Below are 20,137 nucleotides of genomic sequence, written 5' to 3'. Positions count from 1 at the left end.
TGCTGAATGGGTTTAATGTAGTGATCCAATTCAAAATGCCCTGGATTGCCTCTCAAAAGGACATCCCTTCCCTGGCTTTGTAGATGCACAGAAGAGTAATCTTAATGTTCCTAACCAGAAGACATACTATTAATTCTGGCAGAATTAACACCATGATTTACCACATGTCCAAGAAGACATCAGGAGTCTGAATCAGGAGCAGAAAGAAAAAAGTCCAACTTCAGAGAAACTGAACATATCGGAAAAAGAGCCAAAATGCTAGTTTTAATGTCTGAAAACATATTTCTTTTGTGTAGCCCATTAAAGCTGTGTACCCTTTCCTTCTCCAGTATTCATTGAAGGAAAAAAAAGAAATCATCATTCAGATTAAATCTTGGCTTGCAAAAAGATGCTGTTAGTAACAGGAACAAGCATGCTATCTTTCATTTTATCCCAAAACACACATTGCTCTTTAAAAAGATGGATGAGCCAGACTTTCATAATGATGCGGTTATTTTATTTATGTTGGGTAATCTGGAAACTCTTACCTACCTTTTTTTATCTAATGAATTAAAGAAAAATATCCAATATTTGGCTTTCGCTAGCATTTGAAGAAGGGATACAATACATAAATCAGCAAATTTCATCATCTGAGCCATGCACTCCTAATGTTTTAACAAGCTTGCAAAAGCAAACAGGTTTCCATGAAGACTTCAGAAAAAGGTTTAAGCTCACAAAATAAGGAAAAGACAGAGCTGCTTGCTCCAAATGCTCCATCCTCTAAAATAATCTAACAAGTTACTTAACTGGAAGAGATTCCCCAGATCAGATTTCCAGTGGATCCGTCCATTCTAACATTCTTTCTTTGTATGCAAACCTGAACAACAGTTCATTTTGCAGGTAGCTCCTCTTTCTGCCACACAATTCATATCAAAGATGTTCCAGGATCCTGTTCCCATTGTAGCTACTCTCTCTCCTCTCAGCTGACATGATGCCAATCGCATCAAAGAACAGAAACTAAAAACTCAAGGGCACAGTGAAATAAGTTGTTGGAATTGATGCAGGCTCAACAGCAAACAGATGGTCAGCAAAACAGGGTTTCCAAATGGGAGTGGAGGCTGATAAATGATTAACAGTATAGGTCAGCTTCACTTTGGGGATGTCATCAAAAGTTGTTTGCTTTGTAAGCTTTGGAGGAGGGGTCTTGTTCTACCCTGATCTGCAGGTGTACATAGACTTTACCTGCAATACTGCAAAGTGTGGAATGCAAAGTCACAACAATTAGGTGGGACAAGGATTTATCCCATCCACCAGAGTGCACTTCCCAGAATTTATAAGCTGCAGAGCTCACCCTTTCCTCAAAATCCAGGAAGACAGATGTGGGACATGAGGGGTACGCTGAGGGCTCGCTAAGCATTCAAATGTTCAAATTTATTTTGGCTTCCCTCTTCCTGTCCAAAAAGAAGCATATCAAGGATCTCTAATACACTGTGGACTGTAAATGACAAGGACTCTCCTAGTTTGAGGTGCCTTTTGTAGCTGCTAACTGAAGTGCACGTGAGGTTTTGGCTCTCCCCACAGCGAGGGTCTCACGGGTGACGTACCGTTCCCACCAGGGGGTACAGGAAGCCGGCCCCAGCGCTGGCCCGCACGTCGCGGATGGGCAGCACGAAGCCCGTGGGGGCTCCCTTTTGCTCAGGGTCGTGGGACAACGACAAGTGAGTTTTAGCCATGCAGATTGGCAGGTTTCCAAATCCCTGGGAAAGGCAAAGAAAAGAGAGAAAGAGGAGAGGAATACTTGAAAACCAGTAACTTCTCCTGTACACAAATGTAAGTGCTCTATTCTGCCATTGTCTGCAGACATCAGATGTTTTATCAGGACATTTTACTCTTCACCAACTCCTTTACCCACAGCCTGTCAGATCTGTAGACTATTCTACATCCTCATTCCTCCTCTCTCAAATGCTCTCCTCACCTCCTGATAAGTATTAAAGAAAGAACCACCATGGTGCCCCCAACACATCCAACTAAAAGGAAAACAAAAAAACAGACTGAAGAAGTGAAATTATTCAAGCACACTGTAAGCAAAAAATGGCTAGTTCTCACATTGCTCTTCAAAGCCTTTTAGAGACCTTTGTTAATGCAGGTGCAGGCAGTTTCATAAGAATGTCATGCTAGAATATCAAAACAAACAGAAAGCATCTAATTCAACCACCAGATGCCAGGTTCAAAACTCACAAAAGTAGACTTTTTTCTTCCACAGGAAGTATTGTATTACCTGTGCAACTCTTCCCTCAAAAAAACTGCAAATGCCAAAAGTTGATATGGGTTCAGAAACTGATTAGACAACTCAGTGAAACAAGATTTTTTTTAAAAAAATCAGAGACTATTTATCACCACTGTGACCACCTCCAGCTCCACAGTTCCCAAACTGCTGAAGGACTGAAGAGCAAGGAAAGATCACCAAATCCTCCTGCCCTTCTCTCCCCATACACTATCACAGATGTCCTACTGGGCCAGATGAGTTTTGTCTTCCTCACTACAACCCAGGGCCAGTTACTCCCTCCTCATATCACCTCCTCTTCCTCAGCAGCATCAAGTGGGTCCTGGACAAGGACACTATTTGAGTGGTGACTCCCTCCACTCAGTTTGAACGTCATTGTTCAATATGAATATTTTAAATGAAAAGCATCACCAGTATCAGGTGATGTGGGAAACTCACTTGCTTAGTGTACAAGGCGACTTTCTGCTGTGCTTCTGGAAGTAGTTCAATGTCACTTGCCCCATAGATCTTCTGTGCAATAAGCCTGATCTTATCTACAACAGGGAGCTAGAAAAAAAAAAGCAGCAAGTCAGTGTGGCCCATCTACAAAGAGCTATAACATCAGAGCAGCTTCACAATCCCTCACATGTTGTGTGGTGCCCACACACAGATACAAGAGCTATTCCCATTTGCTGTAGAACAAAACTGTACAGTAATTTGAGGATTTTCAAAACAAGCCTTATTTACCTTGTTGCAGTTGTTTCTCTTGGCAAGAGGGTAAAACTAGCTCACTGCAGTCAGAAACCAAGAGACAACAGTTTTCCCCTAAGTTATGTTTACATGTTAATTAACCCCACTGCAGAAAAGACATCTTTAGTCTCTCTCAAGTCAAAGTGAAAAAGCAGACAAAAATAATTTGAGGGAGTACAAGTTAATAGTTAAATAAAAGCACAAATAAGTTAGCATAAAGAATCAAAAATGGAAGTATGTGTTCAGGACCTAAAATAGATATGATGACATAGATCTGTACATCATTAGGTTCTTTGATAAAGTGCTTGATTTTAAAGGAGGATTCAGGCCATGACCTGGGAGCTAACAGTGACTTCACCACCTCAAAGTCTTCTGCCAAATTTGCTTAATGTACAGAGTCATTAGAAATATACATGCAGACACTCTTCCACCCTGACCTGTGGTGTGACTCCATAAGCCTCACTCGCAGACTGAAAAAGTAAGTTAAAAAATGGACAAATTCTATTCCATAGCCTGTTATGTTCCCAACCTGAGCAACAAGTGCACCCAAAAGCTCTGCAGTAAGGTAACCAGCTTGGTCAGGCTTTTTCCCACCCATGCTCTGACAAGAATAAATGTCTCAAGTTCAAGAACTTCCCCCTACCCTGGAACATGGCTGCCACAGCAGAAACCCATTTGTCACCTCTAGCAGAGGCAAAGCAGCATCCTTCAGCATCAAAGGTAAACAGCATTTCACTGTGTAGTCAAAACAACAAGGACTAACTAGGTCTTTAAGACTGGTGGAATAAATGTTAAAATCAAACTGCTTCTCATTTTCTCAGAGTAGCCTTTGAGATAGCCTTCAGCAGCTTAAACTAGTGAAACCAACCCATCTCCACCTTACAAAGTTCTCTCTGTAACACTGCAAGTTCTTACCTCCACATTGTACAGGAACCTGAAGTTGCTGGGTGTCTGTGATGCTCTCTGAACAGCTTGGGCCAGTGCAACTGCTCCTTTACCTCCCTCTGCCCAGTGAGTGCACTCGACAGCATCAAACGCTCCCGCTTCCTTTGCCAGTTTTACTACAAGGGCCAGTTCAGCCTTTGTATCTGTCCTGCAAGGAGAAAAGTTTGCAGAATGCACAGACAGTAAATTAACTGTTCCAACCATTTTTCACTCTGGTCAACAACATCCAAAGGCTATCCAAAGAAATCAGTATCCAGCCACCAGGAAGCTGCTGCAGGGCTATCCACCACAGCCTTCTCCACCTTGGTGAAGGAAGAACAGACAGCAACAGGTAGCTCTAGAACTACGTGCAGAAACCCCCAACTACTGACAGAGCAGCGTTCCAGGCGCTCTGCTGTACCTGTCCTATATCAGCAATGCAACTCCTGTTTTCAGAAGCAAATTCAAAAAGGTGTTGGTATTGCTCATTTAGAGGTGCTAGATCTTGTGCACACAACAAGCTAAAAACCATCTCTCTAAGCACCCAATATGCATTTACTGTATCTGCTCTGCTTCAACCATCATCAGCCTTAACACACCAGCTCAAAGCCTTTCTGCTTGCATAAAAAGACCACACACAGCTTTTATTTCCTGTGCAGTACAACATGCAGAGCCCAAAATGCTTCCTAGCAGGGCATAATTATTCCATACAGCAGATCACTGAACACAGCATGGTCAACCACAGGGCACCTCACCATCTATTACGTGCTCAGATTCCACAGTGTCACAGGCACTTTTTGTCCACAGTGATCTGGCCAGTCAGGGTGCAAGTGATGGCAGATAATAGTCACTGATCATAAAATCCTAAACTAATTTAAACTAAAGAATATAGGTGGAATGACTAAGCAGAGCTCCCTTATTTATTCAGCATCTTCCAACGATGTAAAATGCTGCAAATAATACATCCACAGTACTGAAAACAAGCATTTATGCTCAATGTTGCACATCAAGTACCACGACTTTACACCCATGCATTGCTTCCACCTCCCAGCTCACTCACTTGAAAGCATTGACAGCCACTACTACTGGGACACCGAACATCCGTGCATTCTGGATTTGCTTGTTTAGGTTACTACAACCTCTTGCCAACAGCTGGAGATTCTGTAAAGACAGCAAGCAGGAAGCACATTTTATCAGGGGCAGCAAAACTTTTGTTCCAAATCCACTGTGCCCACAGCCAACAATAAAGCTGTCAAAATAGGAATGAAACCACAAAGACAAATCCCCAGTGCTGCTTTCTGAACAGTCCAGACGGGTGCCTGCTCTTGGATGGAAGACAGGAGAAGGAATGACTACTTCTAATAATCACAGGCTTCAGCTGCCAAGCCAAGGCAAGAGAAATCGTGGGTTTTTTTGTTCTTAGTAAGTTAATACTCCTGCTCATTAACTCCCCACAGTAAAGCCTCATCTTCCTCTCTGACACATTCCTCTTTATGCATTAAATATCATTAGCAGTGAACTTCCTGACACTTGTTTGAAGTCTGTGGCAACAGCTTTCGCTTTACACATTTACATTATGCAGCATCAGAAACTACTCATGGAAATCCAGACATCTCATCCCTTCCTGTGCAAAGGATAATCCACAGAGAAGCTCCACAAGCGAAAAAGCTGCAGCAATATAAAGACAATCAGACCAATTATCCAAGCACAGAAGCTGAGACTTCAGTTCACTTTCCTCTCTGCTTGCAAAGGAGGGGGCAGGGTGAATAGAAAAAAAACCAAACTGTTGTTGCTAAGAGAGTAATTAGAGAGGCACTCTGAATATTTTCAGAGACAATATTTCAGCCAAGCAATTACTCCATACTGAGAGGGTCAGGAGACACAAGAGCAGAAAAATTGAGTGCACAGACAATCGCGTGAGCTCAGGAGAAATGAGAAGGCTCTGAATACTGGCTAGGTCAAGTACAATAAATGCTTGAAAGAGCAGGGCCAAAGTAACATTAAAAAAAAAAAAAAAGAACATTACAATTTGCGTCAGGAAGATTTCCCTGGCAGCTAAAGAAAGGACACACCAGCTATCCAGGTATGCCACAATATCATCACGTAGTGCACAACTACAGGTAGTTGGCCAACTGTCACAACAGCTAAAGAAGGTTACCTCTTCCATGTATTCCTTTGGTAAAGGTACCCCAGCAGTGACCTGGGAAAAAAGAAAAAAGAGAAAGGATGAAACCTGTAAAATTTTTATCCATGACAGCAACTCATGCTTGACTCACATTAGGCAGCATCAACATACAACATTCTACTTCAGGCTGATCCTCTTTTCTCTGAGAAGAGGAAAACCAAAGAATAGAGGACTACAAGATGCACCACAATACAACAAATGACTGACTGTGGTAATACCACAAATGGCCCAGCGTACAAGCACTTCATTAGGACAAGAAAACAAGCAGGTAGGTAGCTGTAAGATACTACAATGAAGCAACTTAGGAGCAAGCGGGACATAAGGATTCCTTTTCCAACTACAGACCTCAGACAATTACAACGATTGAAGATGAAACCCTGCAGGTGTTTAAGGGGCTGTGTGAGAACAACAGTACAGAATCGCAGAAAGGTTTCAGTTGGAATGGACCTTAAAGATCATCCAGTTCCAAGCTCTCCCTGCCACAGGCAGGGGGATCTTCTAGTAGACCAGGTTGATCCAAGTCCCATCCAACTTGGCCTTGGACATCCCCTCAGGTCTAAAGAAAGCCTTGCCTCATACTTACTGCAGGCCCTCCTCCATGCATTTTCAGAGCTCGGACAGTAGCAACCAACACCACCACATGAGGCCTCAGACCAGAATAGCGGCACTTGATATTAAAGAATTTCTCCATGCCTATGTCTGCACCAAATCCTGCTTCTGTAACTGGAGTAGGAATTAAGAAAAAAAAAGCTTGTGAGAAGTTGCTGGGTGGAGAAGTCATGCTCTAATTATACAAATCAGAAGCTTCTTCCACGACAAAAAAACCCCAAAGATAGTCACAATGAAGGCAGATCCCTCCCTGCAAAACAAACAAACAAAAAGCAAACACACTTACCAACAAAACCCTCTTTGCCCACAAGCTTCAGTGCTATTTTGTCTGCCAACACTGAGGAATTTCCATGTGCAATATTGGCAAAAGGTCCAGCATGAACAAACACTGGTGTGCCCTAGAAAAGGAGGGACAAGGGGGTAGAGGAGGGAGAGAGAAAGAGAGGGGAAGAAAATCAGATGATACAGTTTAGAAAATCTGCAGCATTTCAGGAGCTAAGTACTAGGGTACCTGAAAGTAAAGAAAAATGCTTGTAGAAGACAGATTTTAAAGCCTTCTGATCAAACATTTGCTATCAGTAATAAGGGCTACAGGGCAAACAGGATTATAATAATCTGCGCAAGTGGAGATACTAATCCGCTTAGGCAAAGGATGGCTAAATCCCAGCAATTCTGGGCCATTCTCCTGCATCCACACCATTTAGATTCCCAAACGTTTCCTGGAATTAAAGGCAACAGAACAGAGAACAGCAAAGTTTGGCACATTTCCCTGGGGTCATCCCACGTGCCAATGGCAGGCCTCGAAAGAAGCCAGCCTGCTTCCCTAGCCCTGAGCCTTAGGTGGACACCACAGCAAGCCTCCTGCTTGAGGTGAGGAAGCCCACGCTGACTGCGATGAACAAACTACACTGGCTGCTTCCTGGCCCCAAGAATGCACGTATAGCACGTCATTTGTGCTCACCTCTAGGGTCTGCATGAGGTTTGGTTTAACAGCGTCTCTCATCAAGACAGCCAAAGCACCAGTCACTCCCTAAAAGACAAAAAAGGCAATTAGTTTTCAGATGTACCAAGACCTTGAGACAGTTCCTACGTGGTATCAAGGCTCTGCTTTTGCCCTGGTAAGTTTTGAGGACCAGAACCAGCTGTTGCTCTGGATGTAACTAACTCCTGTCAGGGCAAGACAGAACAATGACCTTGACATTCTCGCAAGAGGACCTGGAATTTTTGCTGGGGGCAGTCTCTTGGTTGCAACCTTGCTTTGTCTTCACTGCAAAGTGATGGTCAAGAACAATTGCTGTTTCAGTGCTAGAGCAAGGTCAGTAAACAACAGCAGTGGGACTGTAACCCTTAGGTACAGATGGTTTACTGTAACCTGTTCAGTGCCACAAAGCAGCCTTCTTAGGTTTTGCAGGTAGATTTGCCTTGGGCTTTTTTTCCTTCCTCATTTCAGCAACCAGGCTCTACATACTGGCCTTAAAATGTCATAACAAGCTGCTGCATCCTCCCTAAGTCTCTTGCACAGAAATAACTTTTAAAGTGAACCTCTGTGCTTATGACAAAAAACAGGTTGACATCATGAAAAGCAAACTCTGGAGCTCATGTTTACTCTGAGGTACAGCAACATACCCTGCTGCAATTCTGCTTCCTGCAAAGTGGAAAGCTTGTGGTTTCACCCACATCTGCTTTGGGAAGAGAAAATGAGGGTTTGGTCATCCTTGTGACTGACACAGTTCAGTGGAAACCAAACTGGCTGCTACCCAGCACTTGCAAAAGTAACTAGAATTGCTATCATGGATACTGAGCCAAATGTTCACAGCAGTAATGAAAACCTTGAACCATGATTTCTTCCTCTAATTTCAATTGGATTGCAGCACTCAAATATATGAAAGATTTTTTAAAAAAATACATTCACTGCTTTGTTTCATTAGCTTCAATCTTGCCACATGAAAGCTTATTAACATTTAATGGGTAAGATTCAAACTTCAAGTCATCTCCAGAATAATGAAAACTGCAGAGAAAGATTTCCATGGTGACATTTTAGGCCTGTGTCACTCAGCAGCACTTCAATACATCCCATCTCTAAAAATCTGGAGTCAGTTTTTGATTCCACATTTCTTCCCAGTTTCTTCATGTTTTCTGGTAGCACATCCATGACATTGGTTGTACCACAGCAGAAAGATACAGACATCTTATTGTGCCAGTCTGGTCTCTGCAGTCACCACGTTTCTGCCTGCATGAGGAGCATGTAACACAGTCCTAACGATGCAAGCCAATGGCTGCCATGCAAACACACAACCATATTGCACCATCTGCCTCACTGCTGATGGACAGCAGGACAGACCCCTGTTTTCCAGAACAAGGTTTAACTCAGGTACTTAAGGTTAAACTGGCAACACGCTAGCAGGAGGAATTAAGATCTCAAAGCTGCCTACAGACCTTCAGCACATGCCCTCCCCCATTCCTAATAAATGTCATGTACAGACATTGACAGATAAATGGTTCCCAGCCTAGATATTTTCCTGCAAGGCCAAGCCACATCCCTCATCTACTGCTTCTCAGGCTTATCCTGGGAGGAAGTAAGCCACACAAAAATCCAAACACAAGAAAAAAAAATACAGCAAGAGCCACATGAGCCTTAGTGCTGTGTCTTGTCTTGCTGGAAACACAGGTCAGGATGTCCAGCCTGTGGATTCTTCTATCCCACTGGAAATGTTCATTCAGAAAATGCAGGACAAACCTCATCAACACCTCATCAAATAAGTTTCTAATACCCTTGTCTTTTGCAAAGTAGGCTGTGAAATATCTACTATACAAGACAGTAGTAAGCATAAATATCATATCTCTATTGAATAGTGACTGCAACAGTCCTGAGCCTGTTCTGTATTTTGAGGCCAAGTGGCAGGACACAGTTCACATACAGAGCTGAATTCCCCTTCCCTTCTTCAAACAGAGTTGCCATCTTCAAAATATTTATTGGAAGAAGTGTCTAGGGCACAGGCTGTTCTCCTGAAGCACCGTCTGGGACAGTGCTAGTTGACATACTCCACAAACATGCCAAGAACTGTACTAGTAATTCTTGCACAGCCAGCTGCAAGACAGTGCTGCAGCTTGCAACAGCTGCTTAGGACTGCTCATAGACATCACCAGTGCTAATACATTCAGCTCTTCATGCAGTGGAAATAAAGGATTTTTATCCCTCAAAGGCTGATTTATGGAAACCTTGCACTTCTTGCAAAAGGGTTTGACTTTTACAGAATTCACAGCCTCCCAGAGTAAGATATCACCCGGAGTTAAATTTGCATGAGGCACTGCTCCTCCTCAATGTTTTCCTCACTCCAGGGAGCCTGAGAAACAGGATGGATTCTGAATTCTTCCAATTCTTAAATACACTTTTTAACCTAGAAGCCATCATGCAATTCCCCCATGAATTCCTATGGTGCTAGCTCTAATCTGACACACAGCACATCACACAGGGCCCAGGTCACATGCACACACATGCCCTCTGGGTAAGGTGCTAGCCACACTCAAGTACAGAACCTTTACTTACTGCAGGGCTAAGATTTCATCTTTCATCTTCTATATGCTAACATTTTTTCTTTACAGACCTATCTCTATGCTTTTCAGCCCAAGGACTTTCAGAAGCAAGAGGAAAAAGCATTTAAGAATGGAATGACTCTTACAAGGTCATCTGTTGTAACTGGTTCTCCTCTCTTGCTGGAAGCTACCACCATTCTGCCCAGTCGCTTCTTCATATCATCCAGCCCATCAGAGAGTGCAAGAACTGCCATAATCTCACTGCTCACCGTGATGTCAAACTGAGCCTGTAAGAGATGAATAAAGAATGTAAATTCACCAAGATTTGCTAGCAGCAATCCTTCCCTCCGTGATGTTCTTGAAACAAAGCCAATCATCACCATCATAAAAACAGAATAACAAAAAGATACAGACATACAAATATAAAAGAAATCCAAAGCATTACTCTCAGAACACACTTCATTTAAATCTGACCATTCTAAACTGCATTTTTGTCTTCAAAATTAAGTTAAAAACTACTTATTCCATTGCTGTTACCTGACTCACTCCTGGCACATACATTAGTGATTCATGTAAGAATGCTTAATGTTAACAAGTATTTTTGAAGACTGAGCTTACTAACTCATCTGACTATCACTAAACAGTACAGTAAATGGCCAAACAAACCCAAAACAAAAATTTAGATTCTATAGGAAATGAAGGGTAGAATTCATCTGACATAACACAGACATCTCCATCAAAGCTAAACACCCTAGGGACATTTCAAGTCAATAAGAAGCAAGCTTTTCTGAGCACAATTAATCTGAACTATTAACTTGACAGTTACTTAAGGGATGAGAGAAGTCACAGCCCAGATTGCCTATTTCACTCTATTGATTATATCATTAATCTAGACAAGCTCAGATGCTGTGTCTAGTTTTGGCCAGATACATCCCACCCTAGGTATCTGTAATGGGGAAGATTAGCCATGGACATGCATCATGCAAATATGAAGAAGGCACTTGTGAACGACTGTTATTCTGCCACAGTTATTTCAGTTTGGGAAGCCAACATTAGGAAAGAACATGGAAGGAGGAAACAGACAATAAAACTAAATACTGCACAGGTATTTAACTGCTTGGGGTTCAAGGATTTCCTGCTTTCTCTTTAACAAGGCATTGGTAAAACACAGAAGTATCTTGAGTTACAGAGACTTACTTTAGGACCATGTCCTTCAAAGTACTTTAAGACATTCAAGGAAAGGGAACAATTACCGTCCGTGAGAAGCCTTTTTCTGTTGGAGACTGTCCAATAGTGATCTTCCTAAGGAATCTGTCATTTGTGTCCAGTACTGCGAGGAATGCAGAGAAAAACAGAAGTCATACTGCAAGTTGCAAGTCACACCTCTGCCCTGTTACAAACACTGAGCTAATCACCTATGGAGAGAGGATGGCAGTCTGAGCTACCATGCCCTCCTAGAGAACGGCAAGTGCTACTCAACGTGATTCTTCCCCAAAACTGAACTGCAAAGTGAAGATACCCAGTCACGTGAACACCCTGCATTGCATCCAGAGGGAGTCTACCCCCCTTTGTGTGCATTAACCACAAGTCCAAAGCCTCTCTGAAAAGCAAAGCTGCCAGTATTATTCCAACTGCTTTTTTACTATCATCAATGCGAAATAAGAAAGTTATTGCAGCCAAAAAGAAAATTATTATTTTAAGTTAAGTGATAAAGTGGGCAGATTCTACCATTTAGTGAGAAGTTTCACACAGCCCCATTAAGTCAAATTACCTTGGAAACACTAACTATCAAACACTGGGTTCAATTGGCTGTTTCTTACTATTTGCTTGAAAAATTCTAAGTATTTTATAAATTATTTCCCATAAGACAGACTACTTTAGCCCCATTACAGTTGGCTATGAAGCAAAAGAATACATTTCACACTGTTTTAACAAAAAGAAGCAAGATGAATGCTCCTAGGGTCTAAAACAAAAATATGTCCATATTTGAAACTTTTTTGCGCTCGTGAAATATACAGTCTGCCAGACCAGAGACTGATCTTACCTTCAGGCATATTTAAAAAACTTTTTAAAATCTGGCTTTTGTTTGTTGTCAGTCCCCAACAGAGCAAGTGAGCAGATTAAAACTGAGTTTAATCCCAGAGCAGAACCCTCTCCTCTCATTGCTCACAGAGCTCTCCAAGTCAGGTAAAAAGGTTGTTGGCTACAGTGGCCAAACTTGACTCTCTCACTAACTGACAAATCCAGAAACACAAACTTGCACCAATTAGTAAAGTCTTAATGTCTGTGAATTCAGAGCAGATTCAAGCCCCTGCATCAGACCCTTTAGAAATGGGAGCCCAGCTGCAGGCATTTATCCCGAACACCTAGGAGGAAAGGCTGGCCCTGCCCTCCTTCTCATTAGCCCAGAGAACAGAGTTTCTGCTGCACTTGTAAGCCCCTCTTTTGACACACATTTTGTTTATTAGTAATTCTTTCATTGAACGGCTCTTGTACCTCTTTGCCACGTTATGGTGCCTGGGTCAATGTCCAATCTCACAAATAAGTTTACTTCTTCCTTTGTCAAAGTAGTGGGATCAGTTTTGTTAATGCCCAGTTTCTATGGGAGGAAAAGACAAAAGAAAATAAGAGACACAATGAAAAGATTCACAGAAACAAACCTTTCACTAGAGCAATGAGCTTTTGGCAGCATCATCTGCATATTCAGAAATAAGGAGGGGCTGCCTTTTGGCACCCCTTGTCCAAGACCCCCCTGTGATGATCCAGATCAGCGTGCATCTGGAAGCAGAACTTGCTGCTGGTCAGCTAGTAAAAGGCAAGGCAGACAACAGAGCTCATTAGGGCAGGCTGTCACCAAGCTCTGTGCAAGGCACCTACAGGAAGATGAAGAGGGTGAGCGCTGCAGTTCCTCACACGCCTTGTTCTCATCATTAGTCTCACATGCTTACATCCATTTCTCATTAGTGTGCCTGGGGTCACTGCACACAGCCGAACGCATTTAAAGACACTGCTTTCAGCATGCTGGTTAAGCAGCACAAAGCAGGAATTAAACAATTCAGTCACAAGGCTGTCAGCATCCCAGAAAGCTGATCTTGAACATACTGAGTGGATGGGCAGTTTGCCAGGTTGCTTAATTGAGAGAAGAATTATCTCAAGAAGCCTGATAGAAGCACAAGCTTAGGAATGAGGAAAACGATTCAGTTGATTTATGAACGAGGAGCAAGCTTTTTTTAATTAACTACACAGCTAAGTCATATTTTTCTCCTGAAGAACAGCAGGGAAGAAGAAAGTCTGTTCTCCTCCTCTTCAAACACATCATTTAGAAAAAGAAATAAACACAAAAAAAATACCATCTTTCTGGAGTATTAGCACCCTGTTCACATCTCAGCATTTAATAACCAGAAAGGTGGTCAGGGCAGAGTTCCCTCAGGAACACAAAGCAATATGATGTAGCTTCTCTGCTCAACAGGGGAAGCAAACCTCTAATGGTCGTCATGTTGCCAATTAATAAAACGGACTACTTAAGATGCTAAAACTCTAACTATTGCTCCCAACTTCCAAATGTGCAACTGTTCCAGCCCAAATCCTCTACAAAAAGGTTTGTACTTCAAATGAGTTTAGCCAGCCCCAGGCCATCCTGCTAGCCAGAAGGTCCAAGCCCAGTGCAAAATCATTCCCCTGTTAATCCTAATTTTTGCAGAGGTCAGGGACACATGCCAATTCACATTCATTTCTGTGCATCAGAGGAGCTGTGGTCTGCTCAGGGACTGCCACTCAATGAGAGGGCTACTCATTTAACCAGGAATTCTTTTATGGGAAGAAGAGCAGGCAATGTAGGGGACAGGTATTTTTTTCTATTTTCCTCTGTTTTCTCAATCTGGATAAGACAAAAATTCTCAATCTCTCTTAAGAAAATATTATAAATTGCCTTTTTTGTGCTGGACCATCCATCTAGATGTCATACAGGAGCTACTCATTTCAAGCCATAACTGGGTGTAAGGTACAGAGAGACTGATTCTGATCCTTTCTTAAACTGCATCAAGGGCACTAATCCCTTTGTCTCTTCCTGCTGTGCTCCTCAGAGCATATGTTAAAGAGAGTTACATCAATGACTCGTTCCCTTGGGGCTGCATTTCGCTTTTACCTGTGCTGTAAGAACGGCTAACTGCACTGCTGCACACTTCATGTTAAAAATAAATGCCAGCACACAATGATCTACACAACATGAGGGTTTCTGTAACCTAGCTCTGCCCACATAAAGCATGAGTAAATGGAACAGAACCAGAAACCAATGCGAAACCAGTGAACTTACCTGCAGTCTTCGCATCTGAATGTCTGAGAACTTCCTAACACCGTTGACAGAAGGCACCAAACGGGTGTAGAGAGCCTTGCAGAATGAAACAGGTAATTAGTTAGCACTGCTGGCACACCCGAAACACTTTGGCCGAAGTGAGCTGTGCTCAGATGCACCATAAGAAATGATCATACCTGGTCAGTCTGAGTTAGCTCATGGAATATACGTGCATCGATAGCAGCAGCAACCAGGTTGTTGGCCGCAGTGATAGCATGGATGTCACCAGTGAGATGAAGGTTAAACTAAAGGAGATAAAAGGTATCATTTACCTCATCCTGCTGCAATTTTCATTTATTCAATTCATCACAGACAGATGGAAAGAGAAGTATTAATAGTAATGTTAAAGTGGATGAGGGTGGAGGGGGAGAGATTGCTCAGTGCAGTATGTGGAAGAGAGGAAAAAAGTGTTTTTTTTTTTTCTCTAAAACAGAAAAATCCCTCCCCCACATTTATGTCATTTTACAAACTTCCAGAATGAAGCTTCCAAATAAAAAGGTGTGTTTTTTTCTTCCCATGAGAACAGCTCTCACAGGCTCCTTGACATTTATAAAGACCATGGCATGGCACATCTGCATTGCTCCTCCTTCACCTTCCTTCTGACCCATTCTCATTATTTGTACTAAAGGTTTCACACATACGTTAGCTGAAGCTGCTGCTGCTCCCACAAAGACATCTTGAGCTAAACTGAAACTAACAACCTGGTGCAGTGCTAGCAGCAGAGCTGTGGTTGCACAGAGCTCTGCATGAGCTAACCACTCAAACGCAGTGTCGTAGGCAGAACTGTCGTAGGCAGAACTTGTAGACCACGTACTACACAGTGACACTGCTAGTAGTTTTCTTGGTTCTGCCTCATTAAAAGATAGTTTGAGTGGGTTTGCCTACCTACATGAATTAGCTGGCTGTGCCATGGCTATACTGACAAATGGCTTGGGATATATAGCTTGTCTGACAAACCTGCATTACGCCAGGAGTGGATGGTGTGGGTAAAACAATCCTCCTCCTCTGTAGCAGAGCAAAGGAGGAGGATTAAAAGGTAACTTTAAAAAAAAGTGACATGACAGAAGACCTTACAATACCATTTTGTTGAAGCCTTGCTACTGTGATCTTAAAAAAACCCAGATAGCTAAAAGCAGAATGCAGCTAGTTACATGCTGATTATAAATCCTAATTAGTAAATGCTAATTGTTGTCTCACTCTACATACATACAAGAAGAAGCAATTATTACTACCTTGGTCCTGCAGTATGAACTCAAAAGTCTTTCACTTGCTAATCTTTTCCTAGGATGAAAGCCACATGCAGAAATATTGAGTGATGTACCAAGGTCATTACTGTAACTTGTGACTGCAGAGACTTCAGTTGTACGAGTCATGCATGGATTAAAACACCCCCCCAAGGCTACGTGTATTTATACCTTGGGGGTCACACTTCAAGGAAGTCCTTTCAGCCAATTTGGTTCCAAGAGAGGGGCTGTTTCCCACTGCTGCACACAGTCAAGTATTTTGGCTCATCTTACTAACACTCCCAGAGAGGAGGAGATTATTTTTCCTGTCACATCTATCATTCACACGTTCTTGGCACCTGACTAAATCAGTATTCTGCCTCCTTAACATTTTTATCTTTTATGGCCTTTATGCATCAATTAGAACAAACAGCCCTTTTGATCATTTCTGCTTTTCTTCCTATAATTGCCCTGCGTCAATCTATAGTACATGAGACAAAGGTGGAATTCTACATGCAATTACTCTGAGAGTTGAGAGAAGCACAACAGCACGTGCTACACGTGCCTTTCAATTCCCTGCCCCCAGACAGGGGATTTTACTTGTTGCCAAGTCACGTCAGAAATATGCTGCAGTGCCAGTCCCCCACTGGCTGAGGTCTTGGCATTACTGACTCCCAGCTTCCCTTTTCCCATTTTGTGTTAGTAATCTAAAACACAAGTACACCAAAATAGCTCACAGGAAGAGTCAGTGACCACTGCTGCTGCTGACAGAACTACTTAATATGCTTCCAAAACATATTAAGTCATTATCATTTTCATTTCAGTGCTGGGAAGAAGAGGCACAGGATGTACTTTGCTCAAGGGTATACAGCAATTCAAGGCAGAGAAGGAGAGTGAATAGCAAAACTGGGAATTCCCAGTTCTGTGAAGTTCCTTGACCAGGCAGGCACCCTTCTGAAACAACCAGAGATTTTTTTTTTCTTTTGAGGGAGAAGCTTTGCCAAATTGAAGCATCCAGTTCTTGAAAGCGCTACATTGGGCCAATAAACAAAGGAGATTTTTTAAGTTATCTGTCTGCAGTATTGCTTCAAGGTCTGTGAGCTATACGTGCAAGGAGGTTCTGTATCAAGAATTACCTCTTCCATGGGGATAACTTGACAATAGCCACCACCTGCAGCTCCACCTACAGAGAGACAATAATCAAATCATGCAAATAAAGTTCTCTCTCACATGTAATACCCAAAGTGGTATTACATGTGTTTGCTTAAGTTTGCTTTCTTTACTTTAAGAAAATAGCTCCTGTCAAGCAACTTAGTTTAAATCCCGGCACAGCACTTAAAGACAGCACTGAAGAACTTACCCAAGATTTTTCTCTCTTAAAAGAAATGTAACTGGGAATTACGTGAAATCACAATGCAGCAGAATAAAATCTCCAAATGCCACCTTTCCCCATTGAGTCCAACTGCATGCAACAGAGCAGCTCATACCTTTTATACCAAAGGTTGGCCCCTGAGAAGGTTGCCGAACACAGGCAAAGACATTCTGGTGAAGGTGGGCTCCTAGGGCTTGAACAAGGCCGACAGTGGTGGTGCTTTTCCCCTCTCCCAGGGGAGTAGGAGTTATCCTGCAGTGAAAAAGCAGAACAGACAGTTAAACTCTTGTAGTGGGCGAGACTCGAAACACTTACAGGGATAAAACAACCACCCAGTGATTGCAGTTAATACCAATTCAAATTCAGGATTTGCTCAGACTTCAGCTAATCTTTAACAGTTCAAAACTGGAATGAGATTGGCAAGTTATCATGTAACTGCCAAAGACCCCTCTCTGAAACAACTTGCTAGTTACTGTTGGAAGCAGGCTACTAGAGTAGGAGAATTTTTGACTACAATCTGGCCTGCCTCTCAGAACCCTGACCTGCAGACCAAAACAATTCATCATCAGGACAAAATTGTTAAACTACATTCTCACTATTTACAACAAGAGATAAATTTATTTCCCAAACCACTAGGTTTTTCAGAGCGTGACATATAAAAACACCAAGTACCCTATATAGTCACTTTACCAAAGGACAAGACAATGACAAATCATGCAAATAAGAGTTTTTCACCTTGATATCATATAAATGATGCCTCAGTTCAGGAAGTACCTACCCAGTAACGACAACGTATTTGCCATCTGGCTGGTTCTTCAGCCGCTTCAGAGCTGACAGATGAACCTTGGCTTTAGTCTGGCCGTAGAGCTCGACCTCATCAGGGAGCAGGCCAACTTCTTTTGCAACCTGATCAATGGGCTTGGGCATGCAAGACTGAGATATTTCTATGTCGCTTAAAGAAAGAGAGCAAGGTCAATTTATAAGTCAAAGACTTCTCACAGAGCCCCTGCTTCTGGATGGCATAAACTGCAAACACCTAATCTATATTTTAGAAGGGAAGCTTTAGCCCCTTCTAGTTAATCAATTCCACCAATATTTGCTACATTAGAACAGACAGAGCCTCTGTTGTTTTTTTTAAGGGAAAAAACCCAAATCAAAAAACAAAAAACCTTTCACCATCCCTCCCCCACTCCTCCCACCCTAAGAAAGCCTTTTTGTAGGCAATGTGTTATGCTTCCCTATAGTGTTGTGTATTTTTCAACTGCTCCTTGGGGACTTAGCATCAACAACTCCTACTTCAAGACATTAGGTTTTTGCCACGTCAGACTAAAAATTTTCCAAATAACAAATGTCGGTGGATCAGCAACTATCTAGCTGGCCTAAAGAGTCCATGGTTACACCTTAATACTGTCAGGATAACCCACTACTTCAGCATATATCACAGCACCACTGCAGGTCAGCTCTGCACCCTTAGGAAGGTCTCACAGTGTTTTCTCTCTACTTCTCTCCAAATTTCAACACCAGCTAAAGTCTATGTACATGTGTGCCCTGTACTACAGAAAGCTTGGGAGCAGAAGCAAATACTGTACTGCATGAATAGTGCCAATGGCTTCATTTGAAAGCATTACCTTGGAACAGGCATCTTTAGGGTAAGCTGGTTATAATGGATGTTCCATTTTCCAGGCTGGAACTTCTCCAGGAAACGCTGCGCGCTCTCCACGGTGCTCTACAACAAGCATGAGAATGCATTATAGCAACCATCACTGTATGAACCATGCTGGCTAACAAAGACTCAGAAAGGTTTTCTCCTCCCATCTGTTCCAGTTTGGGATTAACACAATGTGCTTCAAACCAATATGAGATTCTGCTTGTAGTTTTCTTACAAAGGAAAAAAAAAAAAAAAAAAAAAAAATACCATGTTGTCTTTCTATCTACCTATGTATGTTCCAGTCATGCTGGATTTTTTGGGGTGTTCTGTGCCTGAAGGGTTTCTTAAGCAAAGCAGGAAACAGAGGGAGCTGGCTTATACTGTTACTCTTCTCCTTTTTATCCAGTCACTCTGTGGATAGTTTCACTATTACAGCCAGAGCATTGTTAGACAAATCCACTTCTCACTGTTTTGAGACACTGCCATCAAAACAAACACCCTCATAAAAAAAAAAAAAAAGACCTAACCAAAAAGCCTGTCTTAACATTCCCTTAAGGTCCATCTTCTTTATTTGTTAACTTAATCCAAATTGTTTGGGCTAGAAGTCAGAAATCCTTACTTGATCTCAGGAAGAGCAAGAAGGAAGCACCAGTTTCTTTGGTAGTGTGCTGATGGTCAGCAGCAATATCCCCCAAAGGCAAGTGCAGAGGAGTTGACCAGTAGTTTCACAGCCTGCCCACATACCTGCATTAACATGGCCACAGTCATAGGCCCAACGCCACCAGGAACTGGGGTGATGTAGGAGGCTTTTTCCTTTGCTGTATTGTATGCCACATCTCCTACAACTCTTTTGCCACTGGCCTTTGTGCTGTCTGGGGATTTGAGGAAAAACTAAGTTATACATTACATTTCATCAAAACAACAGAGGAAGCAGCACTGACTGAAGCTGAACTCTCTTCCTCTGTTGGAGTAAACAAAACAGAGGCTGAGTACCCAGAAAGCTGTAAAGAAAAACAAAATGTTAAAACAACATCACAAGCTGAACCTGTCATCATCATACTTCAGAGTGTCAACAGCTCATGCAAAATATCTCATTAATGTCATTTATCCTCAGCCAAATAGACCTCCTTTTTCTTGAGCATGAAACTATCTTCTCAGTGGCACGTGGCCTAGAGGCATTCTGAAGACAACTCCAACATGAATGCAGGGGGACCAAAGCACAGACTAAGTCTTACATTTGTGTAGCAAAAACCACACAGATGGGATATACAGTAGAGATGTGTTGTGGTTTGAGGCTTG

At 42.3% G+C, this 20,137-nt stretch overlaps 1 protein-coding gene across 1 annotated transcript in view; it reads right to left on the bottom strand.

The window, feature by feature from the left end:
- MTHFD1 (methylenetetrahydrofolate dehydrogenase (NADP+ dependent) 1, methenyltetrahydrofolate cyclohydrolase, formyltetrahydrofolate synthetase) overlaps positions 1–19,710 on the bottom strand; it is a gene marked incomplete at its 5' end in the record, with an annotated part of 22,758 nt that extends 3,048 nt beyond the window's left edge. The window contains 18 exons of the mRNA XM_008940945.1: positions 1,584–1,736; positions 2,702–2,809; positions 3,908–4,085; positions 4,977–5,077; positions 6,075–6,116; positions 6,685–6,824; positions 6,997–7,108; positions 7,672–7,740; positions 10,391–10,531; positions 11,498–11,574; positions 12,741–12,843; positions 14,557–14,631; positions 14,733–14,840; positions 16,955–17,001; positions 17,306–17,442; positions 17,969–18,142; positions 18,819–18,916; positions 19,583–19,710. Of these exons, the coding sequence (XP_008939193.1) occupies positions 1,584–1,736; positions 2,702–2,809; positions 3,908–4,085; positions 4,977–5,077; positions 6,075–6,116; positions 6,685–6,824; positions 6,997–7,108; positions 7,672–7,740; positions 10,391–10,531; positions 11,498–11,574; positions 12,741–12,843; positions 14,557–14,631; positions 14,733–14,840; positions 16,955–17,001; positions 17,306–17,442; positions 17,969–18,142; positions 18,819–18,916; positions 19,583–19,710 (1,991 nt within the window). The remainder of the gene's footprint in view (positions 1–1,583; positions 1,737–2,701; positions 2,810–3,907; positions 4,086–4,976; positions 5,078–6,074; positions 6,117–6,684; positions 6,825–6,996; positions 7,109–7,671; positions 7,741–10,390; positions 10,532–11,497; positions 11,575–12,740; positions 12,844–14,556; positions 14,632–14,732; positions 14,841–16,954; positions 17,002–17,305; positions 17,443–17,968; positions 18,143–18,818; positions 18,917–19,582) is intronic.
- Positions 19,711–20,137: the final 427 nt, after the last annotated feature.

Source organism: Merops nubicus, unplaced genomic scaffold, assembly GCF_000691845.1.
Source record: "Merops nubicus isolate BGI_N331 unplaced genomic scaffold, ASM69184v1 scaffold19535, whole genome shotgun sequence".
NCBI lineage: Eukaryota > Metazoa > Chordata > Aves > Coraciiformes > Meropidae > Merops > Merops nubicus.
The sequence above is the reverse complement of the archived record's forward strand: the minus strand, read 5'-3'. Positions and strand labels throughout refer to the sequence as shown.